Here is a 25,077-nt window from a genome sequence, read left to right on the forward strand (position 1 = left end):
CCAAAGGAAATGGTGGGAGACACTTTGGGACAAGGCGCAAGAAAAATATTAATAGTGTCAGCAGTTTTACAAATACTTCTTTCGCTCCACAACTGGAAGATACATTTGAAATATTATGCAATCTACATACGTCTTTGACTACCTAGGACCTATTTTTGGAAGTATTTTGACATTTACTTCACTTCCAAAATATCTACAAAGGGCCAAGTGACACATTGATCGTATGTCTTCCAACCATATGCGCAGAGGAATTGAAAAGTCCTGTAGGATTTGGCACATGCAAATATTGATCCTTCTCACTATAATGTGTAATCATACAAGGAAAAATAAAGCATTCAGACTATAAACATACCTAATACATTCTAACCAAAACTGCCTAAGCATCATGTTGGAAATATGGAAAAGGACATTCAGGAAGATATCACAACATTTGGTTGGAACCTCATTTTCTCCTACACATCCAAGAATTACCCATCACTTAGTTCACGTATGCAGGATGGAAAATGAGAGGCTTAGCCAGACTCCCCAAAAATGCATACTCTCCAATTATTGTAACAAGATGAAAGCAGGAAGTGTAACAATGAGACAGGAAATTATTAGCACAAGTTTACAAAATGTGGAAACATACTGGAATATGGGGTAGAAGCAGCAGGTACAATACACCTAGTTACTGACATTGTCCTAAACCACCAAGGTCTTCTTTAATGCCTTTACTAAAACAATGGAGAAAGGCTCCACGCTTGGATAAAGAGAGCACAGACTACAAATAAAGGACAGCAAGAGTTTCAAAATGGCCTTCAAATCAAAAGCGAAGATTGTAGTCGCAAAAATAAAAGCGATGTAGATGGAAAGAATCACATAAAAACATGTATTTTAACCTATGTAAATACAAAAGACAACCTTACAGCAGCCAACACCTACTTTTAAAACCTGAAAAACAGATATTGTGTGCAATAGTTTACCAAATATGACATGTAACGGAATTTATTGTAACAGATGTAAGTATTCAGGCCTTGTAATCATTTGTGTCTCTATTTTCTGATCCCTTTTTAACAATCACACGAAATTCCAACATTAAGCAATCACCCTAGTTTCTTAGTCAATTTTTGGTGCAGGTAAGTTCTAAAGATATAATCTTATTAAATACAAAATATAATGCATTATAGTAAATCCATACAACTAAGACATTTTATGTGAAGACGGTCTAGTAGGATTGCACCTTCCCTACTTTCACGGTTACAGACTACTCATAAAACAACACTGCAAACTCTGATAACACAATGTTAAAGACCATAAACACAAAATGGAAAATAGCCATCACTACATTCGCAAACAGATTTTCATATAATTATATATTTTTTGAAACCTCACCTGTAACATCTGGCTTCCAGAGCCTTCCCTCATCCTGTAAGGCCGGATGACACCATCTTCATGAATAAATCGAGGCGGACGCAAACTCCCCACCTCATCAGAAGAATCTGTTGCTCTAGTAAGACAAACCACAAAGAAAAATATTGAATCACCTCCAGGTGCACAGACACACATACACACACTAATAAAAATGAATTGAACACTTGATATCATGAATGTATGTACCGTCCATACATTAAAGTCTAAGTCTGTATGTTTAGTTCACAAATAAGCATTCCATGCATTCAAGAGGCAGAAGCTCGGGGAGAGTCTGATAAGAGACAAGAGAACTGCAATCTTCAGTAAATGGAGAAGGATCCTTACTTTTCAAATCTTTTGATTAGACAAGGAAGACATCAAAGCAGCAGTGTTTTTTTGTTCTGCAGAGTCTGGGGTGTCTCCTGCAGCCAAGTTAAAGATAATGCCTCAATCACCTAAGGTTCTGCCATGCCTAGGCCCTTTATCGAGGGAGACTGTGTCCAGTTGTCTCTGCTGGGGTATTAGCACACTTGATCGAAAAACATTTGACCTTTTCAATCTGAATGAATTAATTTGATTGTTTGTTTTTTCGATCAAATGTAATTAAATAAATATATGCAGAGAGGTAAGGGAATAGGTTATGGTGGGGGGGAGAGTGGAGAGGGGCTGCAGGGAGTCTCCGCCACATTTTTGACCAAAACAAACGAGCAAAAGAAATAAGGTCAAATTGGAAAAGGTCAAATATTCAGTTGGCTGCTGAGTTGCAGTCTGTGGCAGTCTACTCTACTCTCCAGTCTCTCTACTGTTTCCTGCTTTCTGTGGGTTGGACTTAAAAACCCCTCTAATCCGCAGAGCGGCCACGGAGTTGGCTGCTGAGTTGCAGTCTGTGGTAGTCTACTCTACTCTACAGTCTCTCTACTGTTTCCTGCTTCCTGTGGGTTAGACTTAAAAACCCCTCCAATCCGCGGCCGCGGAGTTGGCTGCTGAGTTGCAGTCTGTGGCAGTCCATGGGCAGGCGCCCCGAAACCAACACCAACATGGAAGAAAGGCGAGGGGAAACATCCGCCTCACCAACATCAGGAGGAGAAGACGATGAAGCTCGGTGGATGAGAAGCTCAAGCCAAAACTAAAGGCTTGTATCCCTCTGTTCTGACCTCCCCCACCCGCCGGTGCGTCCCTCATTAAAATCAAAGCATTCACAAAAACTGGGACTTTCAAACATCAGCTCTCCGAAACATTTAGACTTTACGTCCGGCAAAGATGACTTGCAAGAAAGATATGCATTTGTACAAGGGCGCAGTTCAAACGCTCCACCCGGAAAAGACGCCCCCAGCGAAGAAGCTGGGCAACTTGGAGTCACCACCGTCAAGGATGCCAGCGGGGCCAAAGAGAGAAAAGAGAGAAAATCGGCGACGGAGCAGGGAAAACCGCATGCATCCAAGTTCCCAGTGCAGCGGACCGAAGGGTGCGCAGCGAGAGAACAGCATGCGGTACCCCGACCCCGATCGCCAGCCGTCGCCCATGAGGACTCACAACAAACCGCATTGCCAAATGGCCCTGAACTCACCGGGGGTTTGAAGTCTCCGGCGCCGGGACCTGCTCAAAACCGCATGCCGAGCCCCAATCACAGGCTCCCTGCTGAAGAGCCGCCGACGCCTGTCGCCCACGCTGCAAACTTATGGGAGAACGAGTCGGAGGAAAACCTGACGGCAAAAACGTCAAAGCACAAGGAAGTCCGCGCTGAAGTTCACGCGGATGAAAGCGAGGCTCCACTTCCTCAAGGAGGTGGAGCCAAAGATCAGCTGGCAATAGAGAGACCAAAACCTTACCAACGAGAAGTCAGTGCAACCTCTCCCTCAGACCAACTGTCTATTTTCAACTTCTCGAAAAAAACTGCAAAAAACTTACACTTGCCAAAACAAAAACAAAAAATTCAAAAAAATCAGAAGAAAAAGAAAGGAACACTGGGCAACTTGCCACACCAAAAAAATAAGAACTCTTTGGACAAGCTTTTTACTAACGCAGCAATCTGAAACTCGCTAAAAGCATACTTTGCCAGCCAAGGAAAACGGAAATATGACATCCTCCTTGAACTGACAGTTGCAGAAATGCTGGACGCAACGCTAGACTTGGCAGGAGGTCCAAAAGCATGCAAGTTCCCCTATACACCTAAAGAGGGCATGTCAGACATTGGCTGCAAAGAAAATATCCAGGAGGATTTTTACTCTCATGAAAGTTCTGGGGAAGACCAAATCGAACTACCGGATAGCCAGAGACCTGATTCTGTCAACCATTCTCCAACGAGTCAGCCCCCCACCTTTCAGAGAGTCCATTGACAAACAGCACAAAGGGGCCCCTGTGCCCCCCACTTACTCCTCGACCTAAAGAGACCCAGCCAACAGATAAGAGAGCAAATGAGGGGCCCAAAGGGTCTCCCGTCGAGAAGCAACCACTGCTCCCTGGCCTGACCCCAGTCAGAGCGCTACCACCAGAGGGCCTACCAGCAGCATCACCAGTAAACAAATTCCCGCAACCCAAATCTCAATCACCGCCTTCTATTCAACCTTGTTGGTTCCATACTCCACCTAGAAGGAAGAGTACAGGGGCGGGTCAAACAGAGGAAGGGATAAAGGGGACCCCACCGGAGAAGCGAGACCTGACGACACTGATGTCAGCATTGACAATTGCGCTCGCTCCATTCGGAAAGCTATATGAAGCTATAAACGATACGTTAAAGGATCAAACCACACTGATCGCCATGACTCACACCAAAATGACCTACTTTGAAGGCTACATAACCGCCAAAGAAAAAGTCGACAGTGTAATATACGACAAAATCATAGGAGACCCAAAACGAACCAATCCCGCAAGCCCAATTCCTCTACCACATTATATTCTAATTAAAGACTCAAGAGACTGTGCATCACAAACAAACTCAATTATTGAAAAAGAAACAGTAATGAGTATACAGACACAGTCAGATGACAAACGACCTTCAAATAAAATCTGTTTTGATTTTGGGAAAAAGCCTACTACAAACCTGAAAACAAACGAAAAAACTGAACCCCCTCGTCATTTCTTATTTAAAGGAGCAAAAAAGGGAACGGTCAAATCATGCCTGAAAGAGACAGCTCTGAAGCAAACCGACCTACCACTCCTGATCTGTACATCAAAAACTCCAACAAAAGACACATCAACTCAGCCAAACAATCTGAAAAGAGCAAAAAATAACTTCAATCTTCAATCCACGACGGAAGCCCCTCCGTCGCTGCGCCTCGCTGGCCAGGTTCTGAGAAAAAAACCAGACACCTCAAGCGGAAAACAGAAAGTTGGCTTCGAAGTTAAGTGTACCTACTGCTTCGCCAAAATCGCCAAGCCAAGTCTGCCACTTTGTCAGAAGTCCCTCAGAAGTCTCACAGACACACTCTCCAGTCACAGTCGAAGACTTTCTACGAGACGAAGTGTCTATGAACATCACTATCCATTCATCCCCTGAAAGCGGCTGTCCATCTCACACTGAAAAAGGCGACGGGGAAAGATCGCCCACAAACAAAAACTATGCAACATCCCCTACACCCAAAAAACGCAGGACGAACAGTGAGCAAAAGAAGGTTGATTTCAGTCCAAACCAAAGATATCCTAGAGGTACGGACGCCACAAGAACGAATCCATTAAAAAGAAATTATGCAGAACTAAATTCACCAAAAAAAACAGACAACAGTCGGAAAGATGGTCTCAATTGGCACAAAAAACCAAGAGAACCGACTGAACAGAAAGGAGAAAGCCACTCTAGAGATAGCAGCCGGAATCAACAAACAGCAAAACAACAAAGGCTCGCTCTTGCGACAGTTCTCAAACTAGAACAGATCCTGGAAAACTTCGAAAAGACAACTTTAAATAGGGGCACAATTTTGAAAATCTTGAAACATATCAGAAATCTCGAAGATTTAAAGAGCACCGACCTGATATTAGTAGCGCTTAGAGATAAAAAGAGGGTCGACTAGAAGGAACTTCGAATTTAACGAACACTCTCTTCCATCTGAGAAAATTCATTATAGATCAAGATCAGAGCTCAAAGTGCAAAACCGGCCTCTGTCCCCAAGGAGAAATTCACCCCAACGACTGGACAAAACAAAACAAAAAAATCGATTCTCCCCGAGCAGGAAACCTACAGAAAGAAACTTATACAGAGCAAGAGAAAGGCAAGAAGGAAGATCGCCTACCAAGAAAAGAGCTCTGGCTTATTCAGAAAAAAAATCTTAACAAAAACTGTCTAACATAAGTCAAAAAACTTCAAGAAATCGGGAATCTCCAGAAGCCAAAACCAATCTGTCAACATTCGCACCGATTAAACAGCTCCTAGCATGGCTTCCGAAAACTTCCTCAAGTTAAACAAAAATAGCAACAAATACCATCTAGTGCCAAGGCGGATTCCATCAAAGACGGAGCGAGCCTCACAGAGCAAAGACCGAAACGAGATCTTCAACTTCGAACACTAAAAATGATGTCCTGGAACACCAGAGGCTTTGCTCACCTTACAAAACCTGGAGCAGTAAACCTCGGAGAATTCGACATTATTACCCTCCAAGAAACATGGCTCGTCACCCCTCCGACAATTGACGGCTTCGCAGTTGCAGTCTCTCCGGCCAAGAAAGGTCGCTTGGGCCGTCCATCAGCCGGTCTTCTCGTGGCAGTCTGATCCGGCTCGGGCCTCTCAATTCAAAAGAAGCTGGCGGCAACTCAAACCCACTTAGCAGTACTAATAAAGTGGGAACAATTGGACAGGAAGAGCCTTTCTACGACCTCCTCTATGATAACTGTAATTACAACTTACTGGAACCCCCAAGTCATCTCAGACAGACTCTTCCTCGCAACCATCGAAAGCAAGATTGACAACATTATGTTCACCCAAAACAACCCACTAATAATCCTAAGCGGAGATCTAAATGCTAAATGCCCGATCTGACCATCAAGAAGTATTCCATCGCGTCCAACAAGCCAGGTGGAATCTCGTGGAAAAAAATGGCAACTACTTATGGACTTTAGAAATCTTCGTAATATTGACCACTCACTCCCTCAGGCGGTCTATGTCCCGACCTGGGAAAGAGGAGCCCAGAATGGGACCATAGACTGTATATACGTTTCAGAAGCTATGTTGACCCTAATTACAGCCTTTGAGGTCATAAGGGTAGAGGCAAGTGACCACAATATCCTGAAAATTGCATGGCCAAGTGATGGTGAGGACAAAATGAAACTGCCAGAAAAAGTGGAACCAAACACCCAAGGAAATCGCCTAAGGCTCACTGCCAAACAAATCGAGGAACTGTCCAGAAACTACAAAACGCATTGCCTACGGGAAAACAGGGAGTCATTAAAATCTACTGGTTATCAGCCCTTGCTGATCCCCTTCATGCAACCCAGGAAACTATACCAAAAGTCTACTCAGCAACCATTAAACACTTATGATAAAGAACTGGTAATGAAACGCTGCATCCTGAGGAAGCTAAAGAAATTGGCAGTATCTTCAAATTCAGAAGGATCTAGACAACTCTATCTGAAGGAACAAAAGCAGTACAAATCGTGGCTACGCTTCCGAAGAATCTTTCTCTACCAGCAGTACTCAGAAGAAATGCTTAGAAAACTGGCAGATAAAAACTCAGGTGCTTTTTGGCAACTAATAAGGAACACTGAAGCAGGGGCAATCAGAAAAGGTCTAAACAACATCCAGGAAGAAGCCTGGAAACAACACTTTGCCAACATTTTCCAACTTCTCAGGCAAATCACAGAAATTCCCAAGCCTGAGGCAAGATCTATTACCTGGGAAGATTTTTCAAATGAAGACATCGTACTGGCCATCAAGCGTCTGAAAACCCACAGAGCTCCGGGTCCGGATGGAATCACTAATATAGACTTGAAAAACCATCCAGAGGAGTGGGCAAATTTCATTGGGCAGGTATTTAAAAAATGCTGCACCACAAGATCGATTCCAAACTCCTGGCGCACTGCAGTGATCGCCCCAACATACAAAAAAGGAGATAGAACGGACCCAAGAAACTACCGTCCAATTGCGCTGTTGGACACAATTGGCAAACTCTTTGGATCATTCCTCCTAAAAAGTTTTCAAACTTGAGGAAAAAACAGCCCCGTGCCGAGACCCATTCCAAACAGGGTTTATGAAAAATTCGAGTACCACAGCCAACATCATGATGTTGAGTGTCATAAAGGCCATACTTACGTCAAGACCGGGGAAAGTATACGTGGCTTTCATAGATCTCAACCAAGCTTTTGACCGAATAGCTAGAACTTTACTATGGTCAAAACTAGACAAATGGAAGTGCCCAAACAACATTCTTGACCCAATAAAGGCCTTTCATGACAAGACATCAATCAGGGTCAAGTTAGACCAGGCAGGCAAGCTCTCTGAAGAAATCTCGACCCTCAGAGGGGTGAAACAGGGCTGTCCCCTGGCCCTGGTTCTATTCATCTACTTCCTTGGCGACCTTAAAGAAAACGGCGAATCGATAAGAACTTTTCCTCCGAAAATCGGAGACACACTTGTGACTCGCCTATTATATGCCGACGACATAATTCTCCTCGATCAAACTGAAATTGGACTTCAAAGGCAGCTTGACAACTTGGCCAAATACATAGCAAACAACAACTTAGAAATAAACAAGGAGAAAACAAAAATATTGATACTCGGTCAGCCGCCAAGAAAGAACTCAAAAATGTACAGATGGCACATCTAAAACTCGTCCATAGAAGTGGTAAAACTCTTCAAATACCTGGGGGTGATTTTGGACAACCCAAAATCAGAATTTTTCGATGCAACAACATCTATGGGACAAGACCCGAAAACTCACCACGCAAGCAAGAATAATCGACAGAAAAAATGGCCGTTTTTCGCTTCTCCCGGCAATAAAATTCTATAAAGGCAAAGTCATACCGAGCTTGATTTATGGATGTGAGGCAATGCCAGCGATCCCGCCCGCAATTTGGCCAAAGCTGGAAGCATACTTTTGGCGCAAAGTCCTTCAGCTTCCAATTTCCACCGCCATCTCGATCATCAGAAGAGAAGTGGGAACTCTGTCCTTGAAAGCAACAATCGAAGCAGGGGAAATGGCGCTTTTCAGGAAAATAATAATGCAGGACTCACCGCTGTTATACAATATAATCAATTCTGAAATAGCTGAAGGAAGGAGCAAGCCTCTTACCATCTTGGCTGCCAAGCAGCGAGCAGTCCTGGCCAACAGTGGATGCAGCGAAGATCAATTAATCCAAAACCCCACGAAAATCAAACGCAAAATGGACCAACTGGACTGGATAGAGACTCTTACATTAGCAGGAAAGAACAAACTCCTCACTCGAACTTTCAATCAAAAAAATTACATTCGCCGAATGAAGTCCTAAAAAGATTCCCGGACAAGGTTTTAAGATCTACCTTCCTGCGATCTCGCTTAAACCTACTTCCGACCAACGAAGTAAGGGCCATCAGAGGACAATCACAAACAAATCTCTGTCGCCTATGCAAAACGGAACATGAACCTGAAACAATAAAGCACCTCCTGTTACATTGTCCCAAAACGATAAAATGGAGAAGAGCGTATCTGAGACCGCTGATCGATCCCAATTTCCTGTACGAAGAAGAAGTTTGGTGGAATCGATTGATGTGCGGATCTAGGATAACTTGGGCATTAGCAACTGCCAAAATATTAAGGAATGCCCTAGAGGCTTGCTCCCTTAAATCTGATGAGCACCCAGGCAACGGCCATTTAAAGGTCTAACTGAATTGGCAACCTGAATCCAAAACTCAGAGTGCAAGATGGGAAACTTCAATCTTAAAGCTGTTTTAGGCTTGAAAAAAGAAGAAAAAGAAACACTGACACAATTGCTCTTCGTCTTTGCAAAATCATTGAATTGATAGAAGCAAATAATAAAAAAAAAAAGGTCATATTTTATATCAAGTAGACCTAAACCTCTGCTGGGAGGCATGATTGCTCTTTTTTGGGAGCAGTGGTAGAAATGTACCTTCGATACAGTGATCTGCCTAAATATCTTATACAGGGCGCATCACTGTGACCTTTGAGGGCAAACTCTACACTATCAACCCCAGTTCTGTCCTATTTGGTGTCTTTGCCATCCAAAAGCACAAAATACTTACCTCTTCGTAATCTTATTTTCGATGGATGTTTCTCCCACGGATTTCTCATCTATGATATCCCTATCCCAGCACAACTGTTCTTCAGAAAACTTTCCGCCCCCAGGGGGCACAGTGCGGCTCCGCATGATGCCACCACGAGCCCTGTGGGGGCGGACACCTAACTACCTCAGCCCAAAACGGGTTACCACCTGAGGAACGAGTTCACATTTTATATGTAAAGCAAATTTATTGTACAATCGTCCGGGGATCAGTTAGAAGGTGCTGTGGAACCAAACTAACCTAAGTCTCAACAAACCACATCAGTTGATTCATTTTTCCAACAGTTAAAACACTCCCAGATACTTTATTGCAACCCACCCCTCACATATGTTTATTTAGTTTATTTTTTAACAAATGAAAACTTTTTGCACATTTAAAAAGGAATTCACATTCAAAAAATGATTCACATTTACAGTATTAAACAATACACTTCCGTACAGATACACATAATTCTAAAATAAAACTCAACCATTAAAGTGATCCTTCATAAAATCAACAAATTAATAATACATGTGCTCATTTTTAGCATTACTTTCCAGAGCATACAGCCTACCTATTTATGCATACAGTTACATCCTTCATTGCTCGCTTCCAAACATAAAAAGCTGCTTCATTCATAATAATCAATTCGGCCCCTATCAAGGTGGCCCAAAATTGGTCCTTGCTTATATTTTCTGGAGAGCTAACAAAACCTCCATAACTTCTTATATAGAGGCCTGTCAATGCAGCGCAAGAGGTGAATATATGCCTACTCGTCACAACTTCGCATATACAGTTTCTACACAATTTGTCCTGCACTTCTACTTTCCTCCATTTACTGGTGAATTCTTTGGTCCACAGTATATTTAGGCGAAGTTGCATTGTAAATCTCCTGAGCTGTGGACTTGACCATTTAGTTAGATAAGTCTGCGGCTTGCCGCATTTGAAACCCTGAGAAGCAAATTCTCTGTGTCTCTTGAGGCCATGTAATTTATTAATGCCCCTGACCATATCCAGGTCCCATGCTTGTCTCTTTATGAGAGTGTCAAAGTCACGGCAACCCTCAATCATTTCCAAATGAAGTCCCAATTCAATCGGATATTTTTTGTGAATGTATGAAGGTCCACAACAAAATAATTCTGGCAGACCTTCTGCAGTTCTTTACCAAGTCATTGTAATAAATTATTCGAACTGCAGCTTGTTTTAATCAATTTGGAATATAATAGCACCTTTTTAACCGACCACAGTGAGGACAGAGATTGCAGACCATATCCAATCAAGTCTCAGGGCTTCGACTGGAACACCTTTAGGCAGATTGATAATTGATCATAACAGTTTTGCCTCAAACTTACCTAGTCAAATTAAATCTGCAGCTAGTAGAACCTCTAAAGCATAGAGAATTGCAGGAATTATGTTAGTTTTATAAATTCTGACAAAACCTTATACATTACTTCCACCACAATGCTCTATATAAACTTTTATGGCCAGCCATCTTTTCCAAATGTTTGTATGCATAAACTCCTCATAATGAGAAGCTGATGGTCTAGCCCATATGGGAAAACGCAAATACAACACTTACTTTACATTCACTACGGCTGTATTTTCCATATATCACTGTGGTTTTCTTGACGCAATTTGTGAACCATCCAAGCACATTGTTCTTGTTTTCATTTTATTTATGACCATTACATTTTCTTGTGCGTAATTACTTAAGGCATCCAGTGTACGCTGTAGGCCAATCTGTGTCTGATCGAATATTATAATGTCATCAGCATATGAATGACATTAAGATGGTTTTGACACCATTGATGCTAGGGTGGACATTTCTTATAGCCTTAAAGGCCAGTTCCATATCTGTTGAGTAAAGGTTGTACAGAACAGGGCCCAAAATGCAGTCCTGCTTTAGCCCCTGATGGGTGGGTGTGTATTCTGAGAGAAAGCCTTCTTGGCTAAGACGTACCGCTACAAATGTGTTTGTGTACAACAAATGGATATAATGAAGCAGATCACGATCTATGCCCCATTTTTTCAATTTAATCCAAAGCCTTGTTCTGGAAACCAAATCAAAGGCCTTGGAAAAATCAACATAACAGCTGTATAGTTTATTTTTCCCCTTAGGTTTTAAGGCCCTCCGAAATTGTAACACCTCAAAGTTGGATGTAGTGTTATATTTCTTTCTAAAACCTGTTTGAAAGTTACTCAAGATGTTATGTGCTTCCAACCAGGTAGTTAGATGCTCCAATAATATATTAGCCAACAATTTCTGGCTCAAATCCATCATTGCCAAGAGGCGGTAGTTTGATGGTACTGATCTGTCACCTTCCTTTAAAATCGGGACCAATATGGATTGTCGCCAGTTGTCTGGTATTTTATCGGTCTTGATAATATAGTGAAAATACATTTCTAACATCCTTGTCCACAAAGTTGGGTTGTCCTTAAATAAAAGGTTAGGGATACCATCAGGCCGGCCCGGGAGAACATGATACTTTAGAGTTCACTATTAATCGTTCTAAATTCGTCTCATTTATCTCTGCATCAAGTGTGCCACCCTCAAGCATCCCATCCTGCCCCCATACCAAGGACACAGGTGGGTCATACTGCGTTGTTAAGTTTACTGGGGGAGAATATAGGTGTTGGATATGTAATATCCAACCCTCCTGTGAAACCGGATTAATTTCTGTCTGGAGAAAATATTTCCGAAAGCTGTTCTAGTTGCGCCAAAAACTTGCCATGTTATACGTTTTTAGCCACGAGAATACATTTTGCCAGTCAATGATTCTTATGGATGCCTTATGCCATTTTTTGCCAATTTCTATACTTTGTAGCTAAATTAGTTAGCATTTTCTGTCTTGTAGATGTATATAGCCTGACATACTCTTTTACTGCCACCCGATCCCTACGATATTGTTTCTTTCTTTCTAAGATGACACCATCACAGGGTTTGGGGCAGTTAATGATATTGTTCTTTGCTCGTCCTTGCTTAGCATTTATAAGAGATGGTATTAGCCCTTTGATCATTTTCATCAGATCCCAATCTACAGCCCTTAGGAGTCCTCTAGTTTATAGAAGTTCTGATTTAAAGTCCCATTCACCGCTTTAATATCCTTGTTGTCCCATTGGATTCTATTACCAGCGAAGCTTATCCTTATCTTGGAGCATTCCTCTACAAGCTTTGGCATATTTTTTTAGCTTTGTTGACCAACATAATGCACCATGATCGCTAAACCTATTATGCACACCAGTAATTGGGCTGTAATACCTACTCATTTCCACATCTACTATGACATAATCAATTAATGGTGTTACAATGCCATTGGACCATGTGTATTGATGATTAATATCTCTTCCTGGTACAATTTTAAGAAATTCAAGATCATAAAAAGCGATACATTTATAACAGGAACTATTCCTCCCCATCATGATGGCTTCAGGCAAATGTAATGATCTCCTATTAAAGTCGCCAGCCAACAGAACATGGCCATGTGGTGATCTCTCAGTCCAATATGATATGGCACTTGTTAGTATGTTCTGTATAGACGTGGTCTGAGAACCCCCCCCCCCCCCGGTGGATCATAAATATTGATGATTAGAGTTTCCTCTGGAGACGGCATAGAGGTCTGTAATATTCCCATTAGTACATTAGGTAAACATTTGACTAATTTGAAAATAAGGTCAGCCTTAAGTGCACCTTTACTTCTATCGCAAGGCCACCATTAGCCCTCCCCTTCTTAACCTGGGTAGCATTATTTAACAAAATGTGATAGCCATCTATTGAAAAGGGCTTAGTACACCAGGTGTATTGCAATAGGAATACATCAACGTCCTTCAATAGGGCCTGACCTTTGGGGTAGGCCGAAAAGGAGCAATGACCTTGTGTGTTCTATGACACCCACAGCAGGCTTGGACTATTTTTTTAATTTTTTTTTTTTATTTATAGTTGTTATAGCTAATTAATCAACTTTACAACAGTTTAAAAATAACATAACATTTCTACTAGAAACAGTCTGGATACAATATCAACATTTGAACCAAACAAAAAGCATATCATGGTTACAATTTAAAAGAAGATTGACTCTCCATACACATACTTAAAAAAGGATGACTAACATGTAAACTTTGTCAACCCTTCAGCAAATTCAAATCATCGCATGTTTCAAGCGTCAAACAATGTCATCGCTCATTCTGTTTCATGTACAAAATCACCCACAGCAGGCTTGCACTATTGTTTCCTTGTCAATTGGCTCCATGGCGCGGCACAGTGGCATCCAGCGATCTGTGTCTGATGACTTTTCCTGTGTCTGTGTGCTCTGGCTTTGTAGGGTTCTTAGTGCAGCTCTCTCTGTCGATTGCATAAGGGTAGGTGGTCCCATTGAATCTGTGTGATTTTTACTGTTGCAAAATGGTCCATGAGGGAAATGTCCGTAGGCAACAGAAAAATGTTCCTACATTTCCCATGCGGCCAGCCATTGAAAATCACACAGATTCAAAAACACCCCCAACACACCCCCACCACCCTACTTACCTTTACTTCAGACGCACTGTGTCCCAGCGGTGCCTGTTCCCCTTCACTTCCGTGATCGGGAACCGGCACTGCAGGGTCCTTTTATTTAGTTTTTTTACTTTTGCTCGGGTGAGCTACGGGGTGTCCCCCACAACCCCCGCTCACTATACTGTCTAGTATAGTGAGCGAGGTGTTGCAGGGGACACCCCCGCAGTCCCCAGCTTTTTTTTTTGTTGCTCGGATGAGCTGCGGGGGTGTCCCCCGCAGCCCCCGCTCACTATACTTTACAGTATAGTGAGGGGTTGTTGCGGGGGACACCCCTGCAGCCTTCATGTTTCTTTTTTTTACCGACCCCATACCAAAACACATACCACAAAAAGTTCAAACTTTTGGTAGTTCAAACTTTTTGTGGTATGTGTTTTAGGTCTTTTGGTGGGGTCGGTAATTTTTTCCCCCGGTAATTTTGCCCTATTCCATCCCATTGCTAGTGCTTGTTTATCAGCTTCTTGCTTTTTTGCCCAGTAATTTTACGACATTCTATTAAACTATATCCTGCCTGCAGCAACGTCTCAGAATGCGTTTTCAACATCGCCACTATCAGAGGCGATGCAAACTTTACAAGGCCCCAATTCGTGTGGATGTTCCATACAGGCAACTCGATTTTGAAAATATCCGTTGTCTGTATATGTTCCAAATATGGTAGTTGTTTAAAGATGGATAGAAGCACAGTTCTATTTAAGAAAGGGCTGAGAGATGTGGGAATGTTCTCTTCCAAGATAATCAGTGCCCCTATCTTTTAGGGCACTTGGCTGGATGATGGGCAATCCAATCTTTGCTTCAACAGGCTGTGGAGAGGTATGATCTATTTTACCCACCCTCTTAGTCCTCTCAACAGCTGCAGTGTGCAGAGAAATTGATGGTAATTCCTTGCCCTGCCCTTGAGTGATTGCCCTTTTTTCGTATCTAGCTTGCTTAATTATTGATTTACCAACAGACTGTTTGCGCCTTTTTCCGTGGGCCCCTGCAAATATTCCTGGCGTTTGGTTCCATCATAGGCACATTTTTGGAACCAAGAGCCCTTACACACACACTGACCCACCTCCTTCTGACCTCATTTTTAATTTAGCTTTTTTTGGAGCAATCTCAGGGTTGTTCCGGACAGGTGGTATATATGGAATCGATGGTGAATGTTTGTTTTTAAGTACCAATTTTAATTCAGTGGGATGGGGGATATGCACTTCTTCAAATTCCCAACTCGTTGTAGGCTTTTTCATATCCCTTCCCATTGGTGCTTTCTGTTTCACAACCAGTTTTCCTTTTGTAACGGGTTACTTTGACAATACTATGCCTAGGCTGTTATTATTTGACCTATGATCCCTTAGTTTGCTTTCAGCAGTTGTTTTAGTCTCAAGGTTCTTAATCAAAGATGTAATTAGGTCTGACAATTTCAGAGTAAGTACTTTGCTGGCACCGAGTTCGTCCACTATAGTGGCAAGTATTATTGCCTGAGCATCAATCTTGCTCTCCAATGCAGCTAAATAGTCCTTAGTCTCAGCCTGGTCAGCCTCAGTCGTCTTACCGTGAATGTATGACTCACTTTCAGCACCAGACTCTGTTGTGTTTGAGGAGTTGGAATTGTGAGGCAAAAACGGTCATATCCGGTGTTTATGACAGTAAGATCTCAGCCCCCATAGAGGCCCTTTTCAGGTTAGTGAGCAAATTCAACAATGAGTTATTATTGTCTATTGTCTGTGCCGAGAACTTCTCATTCTCCTCTTCTAATGTTATTGAAGAGTGTCGAGGCGCATCACCATCTTTGGGCCAAAAAATGCTGTAATTTGGGCTTGCGATGGAAAGGTGTGTTTGAAATTTTTGGCCAGGTCATATTTAGTATTATTTCGCAGACTAATGCGTTTGTGATGGACAACTGCACTTGCATGTCCCTTTGCACGTAATTTCACAATATCACAAAGGATAAGTGCAAGGTTAGCTTACCTTGCTAGCAGCGTGCTGAACCGGAGTTCAAGGATGAAGTAATACACCTCTCTCCACTCCCCCAGCCCAACGGACACTCAGCACCCACTCGACGCGTGCGCTGACGCACTCGAGTTGGGTTTTTCAAGGCTGGGTCTCGAGTTGGTCCCCGGAAAGGTCAGGCTCACTTGATGGTTTGTACAATGCTCGATTGCCTCCAGGCAAGAGCTGCCGAACGCCACATAGTGAGGAATACGGCCAAAACTGTAGCAATGATTCGAAGACAAGAATACTCGCAACAATTGCTGTCAGCAGGCAAAGATAGTGTCCGAGCACACAAAACACTCAGCACCCACTCAACGCGCCATTCTAATTTATAGGACTACCACTCCAGCACGTTTGGCCTCTAGTTTCACCCTGAGAACACAACTGAGTACTGGACACCATGGCCTCGGGCACCAGCTTACCCCATCTTTATTGCTGGCCCAAGCAAATGGACAAAACGCTTCATTGCAATGAGCAAAAAAAAATATTATTATTATTATTATCTGTTCCTTGTGGAACTATCCCTAAGCCTGCAAAACCAGAATTTCCCAGTTACCTGACATTATTCGCCAAACATCTAGCTGCAAAGTCCGAATGAATTCACAAACCTCACTACATGCAGATTTATATAAAACTCCTTTTGTATGTTACTCAGTGTGCATATCTAATAAATAAATATTTCTTTACCGTGGGTTTTCAGGACTGGCCTCCTCTTCGCACGCGCATTAAAAATCTCTCTGTCTCCAAGATTTGACATACTTTGGAGCACCCTGTGTGGGAATCCTGTTCTTGATTCAGTTGGCGGTTTTAACATTTCATCTTTCTACACGTGTGCAAATCTGATATGTATCAATTCTAAACAAAAAGTAACACTAAAAGTAACATATCTCAACCATAATTAACAAAAATGGATACATATGAATTTGCAACATCGCGCCCAGCTCGCCACACCCAGTGTCCTCAATATGGTGCGCTCAACATGATCCCCTCATGCTCATGGGGACCCTTGCTGATCACCCCAACACGAGGCACCACATGCATTTGTATTTTATTAGGGTTTATATAGCGCTTTAATCCAAAGCACTTTACATAAGGACAAAAATAGCACATAATAAGCATTAACAATAATGAATCAGGTATTAGAACAGTAATTAGAACAATTTACATGAACAATATGGTATTACATGAATGGAATGGGGCCGTGGTGGGAGAGGTGGTAAAAATGTAGGAGGCGATGTAGGACCATCGTAAAAGAGACAGCACAGGTGTTATGATGGTGATTGGAGGAGGTAAGACTTAGGGAAGTGCAGAAGGAGGAATAGGAGGAGATGGAATGGATAGGGAGGGGGAGACGGTTCCAGTGGAAAGGGGCAAGAAGTTGAAAAGATCTGAGGAGGGATGGGGCATAGGGCAGGGGGGAAGAGGTGAGAAGGAAGAGATCGGCAGAACGAAGTGGACGAGGGGGAGTATGGAAAGTGAGGAGGGAGGAAAGGTAAGGTGGGGTGTGACCATAGAGGGAGACATGGCAGAGGAAGTTGAATTTGAGGTGGGAGTGAAAGGAGAGCCAGCTTAGAGAGGCGAGATCCAGTGCGGGTCAGTCAGAGACCTTTTAGAGTTGCAGTCAGTGTACCTCTTGAAACCCGACAGTTTGGGAGTAGACATTGTTATTGCAAAACATTGAATAGGAAACATTTAAAAATAACACAGTGGGAATTCTCTCACGAGAGCCGTTCCTTGAACAGCGTGCTTAGCGTGCAGAAAAAAGGAACTGAGGTACGAGGCGTGGGGTGTAGTGGTAAATGTACAACCGTCACATGATGTCACAACCGTCAAGATGGATCCGCGGCCCAGTCCAGGTGCAATACGCCTCCTGTCTAAAGGTTTTCAGAGCAGCCGACACTGGAAGGGATATCTACCTGAAGAGGAATCTGTGGGTGAAAGCACTCCATTGAAACTGAGTGCCTGTTTTGAATCAGGACGGTATCCAAGCCTTGAAGGTCACTGATGCCTGTCTTCTTAGGTACACTTTCGGTATGTGTGGGTGCAGTGAAACCCTCTGTCTCTATTGGTGTCAAGGTTGGAACCTTCAATGTCTTTGAGAATATCTTGAGGATTTTAATACAAAAATGTTCCTACTCAGAAGCAGATGAAGATGTCTTAAGACACGTTAACTGTCTTGGGGAGTGCGCAGACTCAATCTCTCTCTCCTTGTCGGGATCAGGTGTTTATTCTTGTGGGCAGAAGAGGATGAGGGAAGTTTTTACCCTCAACTAGAGTAGGATCTCTTATGGTGTTTTTTATGTGCTTTTCAATTTCCTTTGCTTTCGAGGGATCTTTTTCACGTGCGGGAAGCTTCGACGCTCCCCACTTGTCCGAAGATCAACTTCTGGAGGGAGTGTCTCTCGATTTAGGCGATAGCCCACTGATAGCTTAGCTACCCATTCCCTGAGCACCTTGGTATGCACCCCTTGACAGGACCCACACTCTTGAGACCTTGTGCTCCATCTCCAAACACCATAGACATACAGTTTGTGGAGTGGTAATCATCATCTTTGAAGTGCAGTCCCTGCAGTGTTTGAACCCTGAAGCTTTCGAAGAAGACATGGTGTGTCACAGAAAACAATTTTTGTGGGAGAGAGAAAATGTTCCCTCAGCAGCTCTCGGTAAAGAAGCATTGTGTGCCCATTTGCACTGTCATCTTTGTCACTTCTGGAGTTGAGGAACAGACCATCATACAAGACCTATGCTGGGGGACATGATTGCCCTGGGTTGAGTGAAAAGAGTTTCCAATGAAAGCTTTGTGGGCAAATATACGTAACGACGAGGAATCCGTGGAAGGAAGTCATCCATAAGAAACTGAATTCTTCTAGAATTCTTTGTTTGACATAGAATGCTTTTCCTTACCTGGTAGTCATAGATTTTCATGAAAATGGCTCTCATTCTACTCTACAAAGCTCTCCTATATGACCCTCTTTAGGTGCTCCGTCTAGTTTAATAGAGCTACCACGTTTGTTCAGCTTGAATAATTCTGGTGGACATCCATCCACGTAGTCAATTTGCAAGCCCCTTTTCAGGGATTTCATTCAAAGGTCCACTCCGAGTTGTGTGGCAAAGTAACCGGCTTTATTCTGTGGACTAAAAGTGGGAGAACCAGTAGGGCTGGGGACCGCCCCTGGCTAGTGGATGATGTCCCTGGGACTGTCTAGGAGTATCTTCTGGTCGCACCTTGAAACACTTGTGTATAGGCGCGTTATAAATGCCATATCATATCATATCTTCAATTAGCCCATACCACTGTCACATGATGCATTAAAGTGCTACTGGACTTTTAAGGCCCAGTTCAGAACACCCAAAGCGCCTCCTCAACACTGACTCAATAAAGCTTAGCACCTAAATTTATAAAAGGCTATTATCACAACTTAAAACAGAAATGTCCTACTGCGGCTCCAGCGATCAACATAGCTCCTCTACTGCTTATGGATGCCCAGCAGAGATCAAAAATCATAGATGTCGGACGAGATTCTTAAAACTGTGGTGCCGCCAAAAAACGTTCACTCTCCACAGCTGGGCGGGGCAAGCCAATGGGGACTAACCAATTACACAAACACAATTCTAGAAAAATGCAGGCTCCTAAATCAGTAATTAGCTTGAACAGGGATCTACTCATGATTAAAATGGACGACCTAGAAGGGCAGGGTGTGGACATTTGGAGAAGGTTATTCCAGGAGTTTGGAACAGATCTGTAACTCGGGAAGGAAAAGGAGGACAAAGTTGAGCTAGTCATAGAAAGCAGTGGAGGGGAGTAGAGGCAACAGGAGGCTATTGGAAGGAGACATTAGGAGCAGGTAGGAAGAAAACATCAAGAGGACACCTTGATGTTGGTGAGATACATCAGGTAGTAGCTGAACATAGGCACCAGAAGGTCGATTGAGAGAAACATCAGGAGTATTTTGGAAGACTGGACATCCTGATGTTGCAGGAGGGAGACACCAAGAAGGAATTGGTAGTAGGAGGACATCAGGAGCTGGGTGAGAGTCAGGAGAGAACTCCTAATACTAGTCAGGTCGTTGCTAGCGAGGGCAAGAAGATAAGAGGGGGAGGCATAGCTTAAGGCTTGGGGTAGGAGTGAGAGGAAGCATGATCATGTGGCGTCAAGGTGGGGTTACACAAGAACAGGAGTAGAGAGGTTAGGGCCTGGAACGACAACTGGTTACCCCTACCAGTGGAAGAGAAAGTCCAGCTATATCTGTGAGTCTAGGCAGAGAGCCAGCAAGACCCACAGGATCTACAGGAAGGATCTGACATGTGTCTAGCGTCTACCCCACCATCAGGAGGATATCAGTCAGAAAACATTTGGAAGGAGAACCTTAGAGACAGAATGCCCCTAAATCTTGTGAACTGCAGATGGAATCTCTTGGCCGGTGGAACTGTTCACAACACACTGTTGTACCATTCTTTTGTTTGTGTTTGACTTGAGAAGGAGCATTTTGCAGCAATTAAACCATTTTAATTGAGACTGTGTCTGGACTCTATATGTAGCCCCCTCAGCTACATGACTGCTTTATCACAGTTAACAGATTTTAGGTCTACGGTGCAGTCTGCTTTTTTTCCCCTTCAGATTGTTTTCATTATACTCCACTCTTTTTCCGAGGTTTGTAATCTCAGTCTTATCAGAAATTACTTTCATGGCTGATTTGAGGTCTTCATGAAGGGAGCATGTTCATTAAGCCAAAAGAGGCACAGAAGGTTTCAGGCTTCACACCTTTCAGGCTAGGACAGATATACCTGATTTCACTAAGGGATTATTTGCTAGTAGGTATCTTAGTCTCTTAGACCAAGCCCCCAGGAGAGCTTGTATATTACGTTTTTCACTTTGCTCCGGACCTCTGTTGCTCATGAGGATGTCTCCTCTGTGGACTTTACAGCTTGCAAGTACTTTTCTGGCTATGGCGTTCCTGTCGTAAACTGCTATCATTTCATTTTCCTATAGTATTTCATGCCCTAGAGGGGCTGTGGCATGCATAATGAATCCAAAAAGGTGTCAAAAACCTCTAAATGCTCTCTAAACCTAAACGTACAGCGAGTGTCTAAGAATATAAAGAGAAGTGCTGATTCACCTGCCCCCTCTGACCTAGTATAGTTGCCAGTGCAGGGGAAATTAGCTATGGTTAGTCAAGGGAACCTTGCTCACTACCTAAGGTTTTCCTACTGAAACGCAAAGTGGGGGAACAGTGGCATATCATTCCTTACCTACTCAGTGGGTTAAGTTCCATCTGCCTCCCCATGCCCTGCCTGCAGTGTTCACTCCTCTGCAGGGTCATTATACAAACCCCATTCTCTGGCCTGGCCTGGCCTCATATCTCTGCAACTGGGCTGTTTCAGTGTGCTTGGGGAATGATGCTGTCAGTGCTCGTATGTGTTGTTGGTTGCTGGAGAGCTACGCCCATCAATCAGCCAGTGCCAATAGCCCTGTTCCCAGTTCTGTTCCAAGCCCACTGAATGGACGGTCGTGCAGTGTTTCATTCATCTTTACCTGCTCAAGAATTTTGGTCTGGTGCCATCTTTGGCCGTCTTCTACCCTTTTTGTCTCCAGTCTAGAATCTAAACCTCTTGCGTAAATCTCGGCAGCATTGTGGGATGCAAGGAGGTGGGGTGGGGTTAGGTCCAGCACTCATGTAGATTTCAGTGCCATGAATTCAGGTTGGCATCCAAGAGGGATCAATACTGCATGGCACAGGCAGCTCTTGAATAGTGAAGCCACCATCTAGCCTCTTCTATCCCTCTTTCCTTTTCTTTACACAGATACTAGAGTACCAACATGTGATTTCAGCTCGTGTGCTTTGAGCTCAACTAGGACAGAAGTGAATCTGTTTTCAGTGATCTAGGGGACATCATTAAGGGTATTATTTTATGTGATCCCAATAGGTTTAAGCAAGCTACTGTTTCAGAGTGTTTCCTTTGTGTCTATTGAGGGGGGGGGCTTTAAAAACCCCACAAGGCCGCATAGCGGCCGCGGAGCTGTCGCAGAGTCGAAGCAGTCTCTGCAGTCTCTGGCAGCGACGGCAGGGCGCAAGGCGGCGCTGGAAGATTGCTGCGAAGCGCCAAGGTCCGCTCCCAAGAACATACTTACTTGGCATTAACACCAAAGCGCTCAATGGAAGTTACACTCCCTGAGGCACCGGATCGGGTAAGGCACTGTCTTCCTCACATATCACCTGAAAGGATGCTGCCTTTACTCTCTCAAACACCACCGGCCATGTATTTTCAGTTCCCTCACATCGAATCTGTGCCCTGCAGCTTACCCACACACTCACCAGCAACAGGCTCAAACACCCCGGAGTCGGGAGCTTCGGCCCTCGTCATGCAAGTTCCTACGAATGGCCCTCTCTGTGATCAGGAGGTGGCGCTGGGACGGGCGCAACGAGACGGGCATTGACGGCAGGGAGTTATGAGGCCACGCTTGGCGAGTCTTCGTTGACAGGCGCAACGGCACCCAATGTGAAGGAGCCGTCTGAATAACAGAAGCCCCCTGAACCGCACTCGCATCCAGTTGAAAATGAGAGCTACAATCCACATCCTACGCAGCAGAATGTCTTAGCTGTTGACACAGTTCACATCCGTACAAAAGCTCTCATTCACAGTCATAAGGATGCAGGAGAGTTGGTGTGCCCCTCACGCGGGTCAAGTGAACTGGATTATCCACCCCCGCCCACTCACAATGACTTGCCTGCATGGGGAGGAATGCTGCTTCTCTACCACGAGGCCCCTTCCATTCAGGCAGCACCAGCTGCAGCGATCACTCCTTCGCAGGCAATCGGGAGTGATGGCCCCTCCCCTCCCAGAGCCTGCCCCTTGCACAGCGATCATACGAATGACTACGGCGAGGACACGGCTCCCTATAGTGATCAGTACTGTAACCACAGGGCGGGGCGCGGGGGGACACAAAAAAACCCACAAGACCACATGTAAACATTCACAAAATGACTTCCAGGCGCACGGTCTGTCCAAAAGGCCCTTACAAGAGAGGGCCCAAGGCGCAGAAATGCCCACAACCTCCCAACCTTTCTACACCGATGTCAATGCTTAGAGAATTCTTTGTCAAAATAAATCAGCTGAAAGGCCTATTCCATCAAGCCCCCTCGGACGCAGAATTATTGCCCATAGTGGAAGACACCGCCTTACATTTGACAAGCACTCAGATGCCACTGACGGGGCCCCATCCTCCAGGAAATCGGGAACTACCTACTTCTCCACCTACCCCAAAATCTGGGCCGGTAAAATGGCACTTCGGCAAGCCGTCGTCACCTCAAGGTATGCCAGGTGGGTTGCCCATTGTAAGAGAGCATACCAGTAAGAAGACCTTGACCTCTACAGTCGCCTTGCTGGCTCACCTGCACACTTCGCCTAAGCCTCAGGCTAATGACTGTCCATCCGGTCTGACAGCAAGGAATAGGGTGCTGGAAGCCTCACCTGTAAATCCACTCAATAGGACTCCTGAAGAACCTAACCCGCCTTTGAAATCATCCAATACAGGAGGCCAAACACCACAACTAGATCTTGACAAGCTGCATGAAAGAGAACACTGGTTCATTCGCCCCCTTGGACCCATGGGCACGCGGCACAGTGCAGCTCAAACCGAGAAGACTGTCAAAATCTCTCTGATAGCCAATCGACACCGTAGCGAGATTTCCTTCAAACCAGTGCAGGAGCCCCCGCAAAAAAACTCGACCCCATGACCATCCTCTCAACAGTGACCATCGCTTTGGCACCATTTTGGAAACTTTATGAATCCCTTAACGACACTCTCAAAGACCAAAATACGCTTATAGCCTTCATGCATACCAAGCTCATTTATCTGGAGGGCTAGGTAACGGCCAAATCACAGGATCACCACGCCATCCCCAAACAAACGACAGAAAAGAACCAGCCACGCACGTATAACCAATCTAGGAGCCGGAGTTCGAGCGTAGGGGACCCACACATAACAGCGTCAAAAGAAACACAGACCGTGGCGCAGGCATCTCCCGCACACGCCGGCTCTCAAACCATCACCGAAGCGCATCAATGGGCTATGGTCGATCTTAGAGTCAAAGACATCAGACCCACTTCATCAGCTACAGAGTCTCACCCGAAGCCGGAAGAAGCTGCTCTTAACAACAAGCCACGGAGGATTCAAGTTGTCAAAAGCAACGGCTCAGTAATGCGGAATATGCCTTAAACTATAACAACGCTTTCAAACCATCAACCGAGCACTAATACAACGGTCATAAAAAAACAGGCTTTCGGAATCTTCACCCAAAAGGGGGACAATTCCCAGGACCCTAAACAGAATCAACAGAAGAAGGGGGGGAAAACTAACCCCCAAGGTCGGTTGCAGCCAACCCGACTAAACTTAGGAAACAAGACCAACACTATAGGCCGCAAGGCATAAGCACCAGCAAAACAAGCAACAAGGCACACAAGACCGACAAGCCCGGACAAGGCGCAGCAATGCAGCTCAGGGAAACTCCCAACGGAAGGCGACAGCACGGCAAGTGCAGCAGACCTAATGAACATGAGCATATATATTATTGAAGACTCAGTATCGGATTAGCTAGACATTGTTCACCAAAAGAGGAAAAAATCTGAATCACAAGAGCATAGGCACACTGAGGAACCAAAGATGAAAATCATGATAGTCGACACTCCTTCGCCTAGATCGAAACCCCGCACTAAGAGCAGGGAACGCCAACCCAAACGCAGTGCTTAGACTGTCAACTATAAGATAAGAAAACACATGGCCTTGGGAGACCATCTCCTCCTCGAAGTCCCTTTCACCAAAGATCTTCAACACGACATGAGGATTTGGCCCGGGGCACCAGGTGAGAGACACAGGAGCAGGCTCATGAAGACAAGCAGGCAGAGAAGAGGACGGTCTCCTCCCCCTGCCAAAATTCACTATAAAACTGACGTACATGAGGCCCAGCGAGGAGACTACATCGGCCTGCTC

The 25,077-nt window shown here is 44.3% G+C and overlaps 1 protein-coding gene across 5 annotated transcripts in view; it reads right to left on the reverse strand.

The window, feature by feature from the left end:
- Positions 1-25,077, reverse strand: part of VPS13A (vacuolar protein sorting 13 homolog A) — a 2,994,934-nt gene that overhangs the window by 236,413 nt on the left and 2,733,444 nt on the right. For all 5 annotated transcript variants that reach the window (XR_011280366.1, XR_011280367.1, XM_069625905.1 and 2 more), the window contains one exon: positions 1,372-1,486. Coding sequence is in view for 3 of the 5 variants with exons in the window: in XM_069625905.1 (XP_069482006.1) it covers positions 1,372-1,486 (115 nt within the window). In the remaining 2 variants the exon portion in view is untranslated. The remainder of the gene's footprint in view (positions 1-1,371; positions 1,487-25,077) is intronic.

The sequence above is a fragment of the Ambystoma mexicanum genome, chromosome 6p, assembly GCF_040938575.1.
Source record: "Ambystoma mexicanum isolate Mex_15411 chromosome 6p, UKY_AmexF1_1, whole genome shotgun sequence".
NCBI lineage: Eukaryota > Metazoa > Chordata > Amphibia > Caudata > Ambystomatidae > Ambystoma > Ambystoma mexicanum.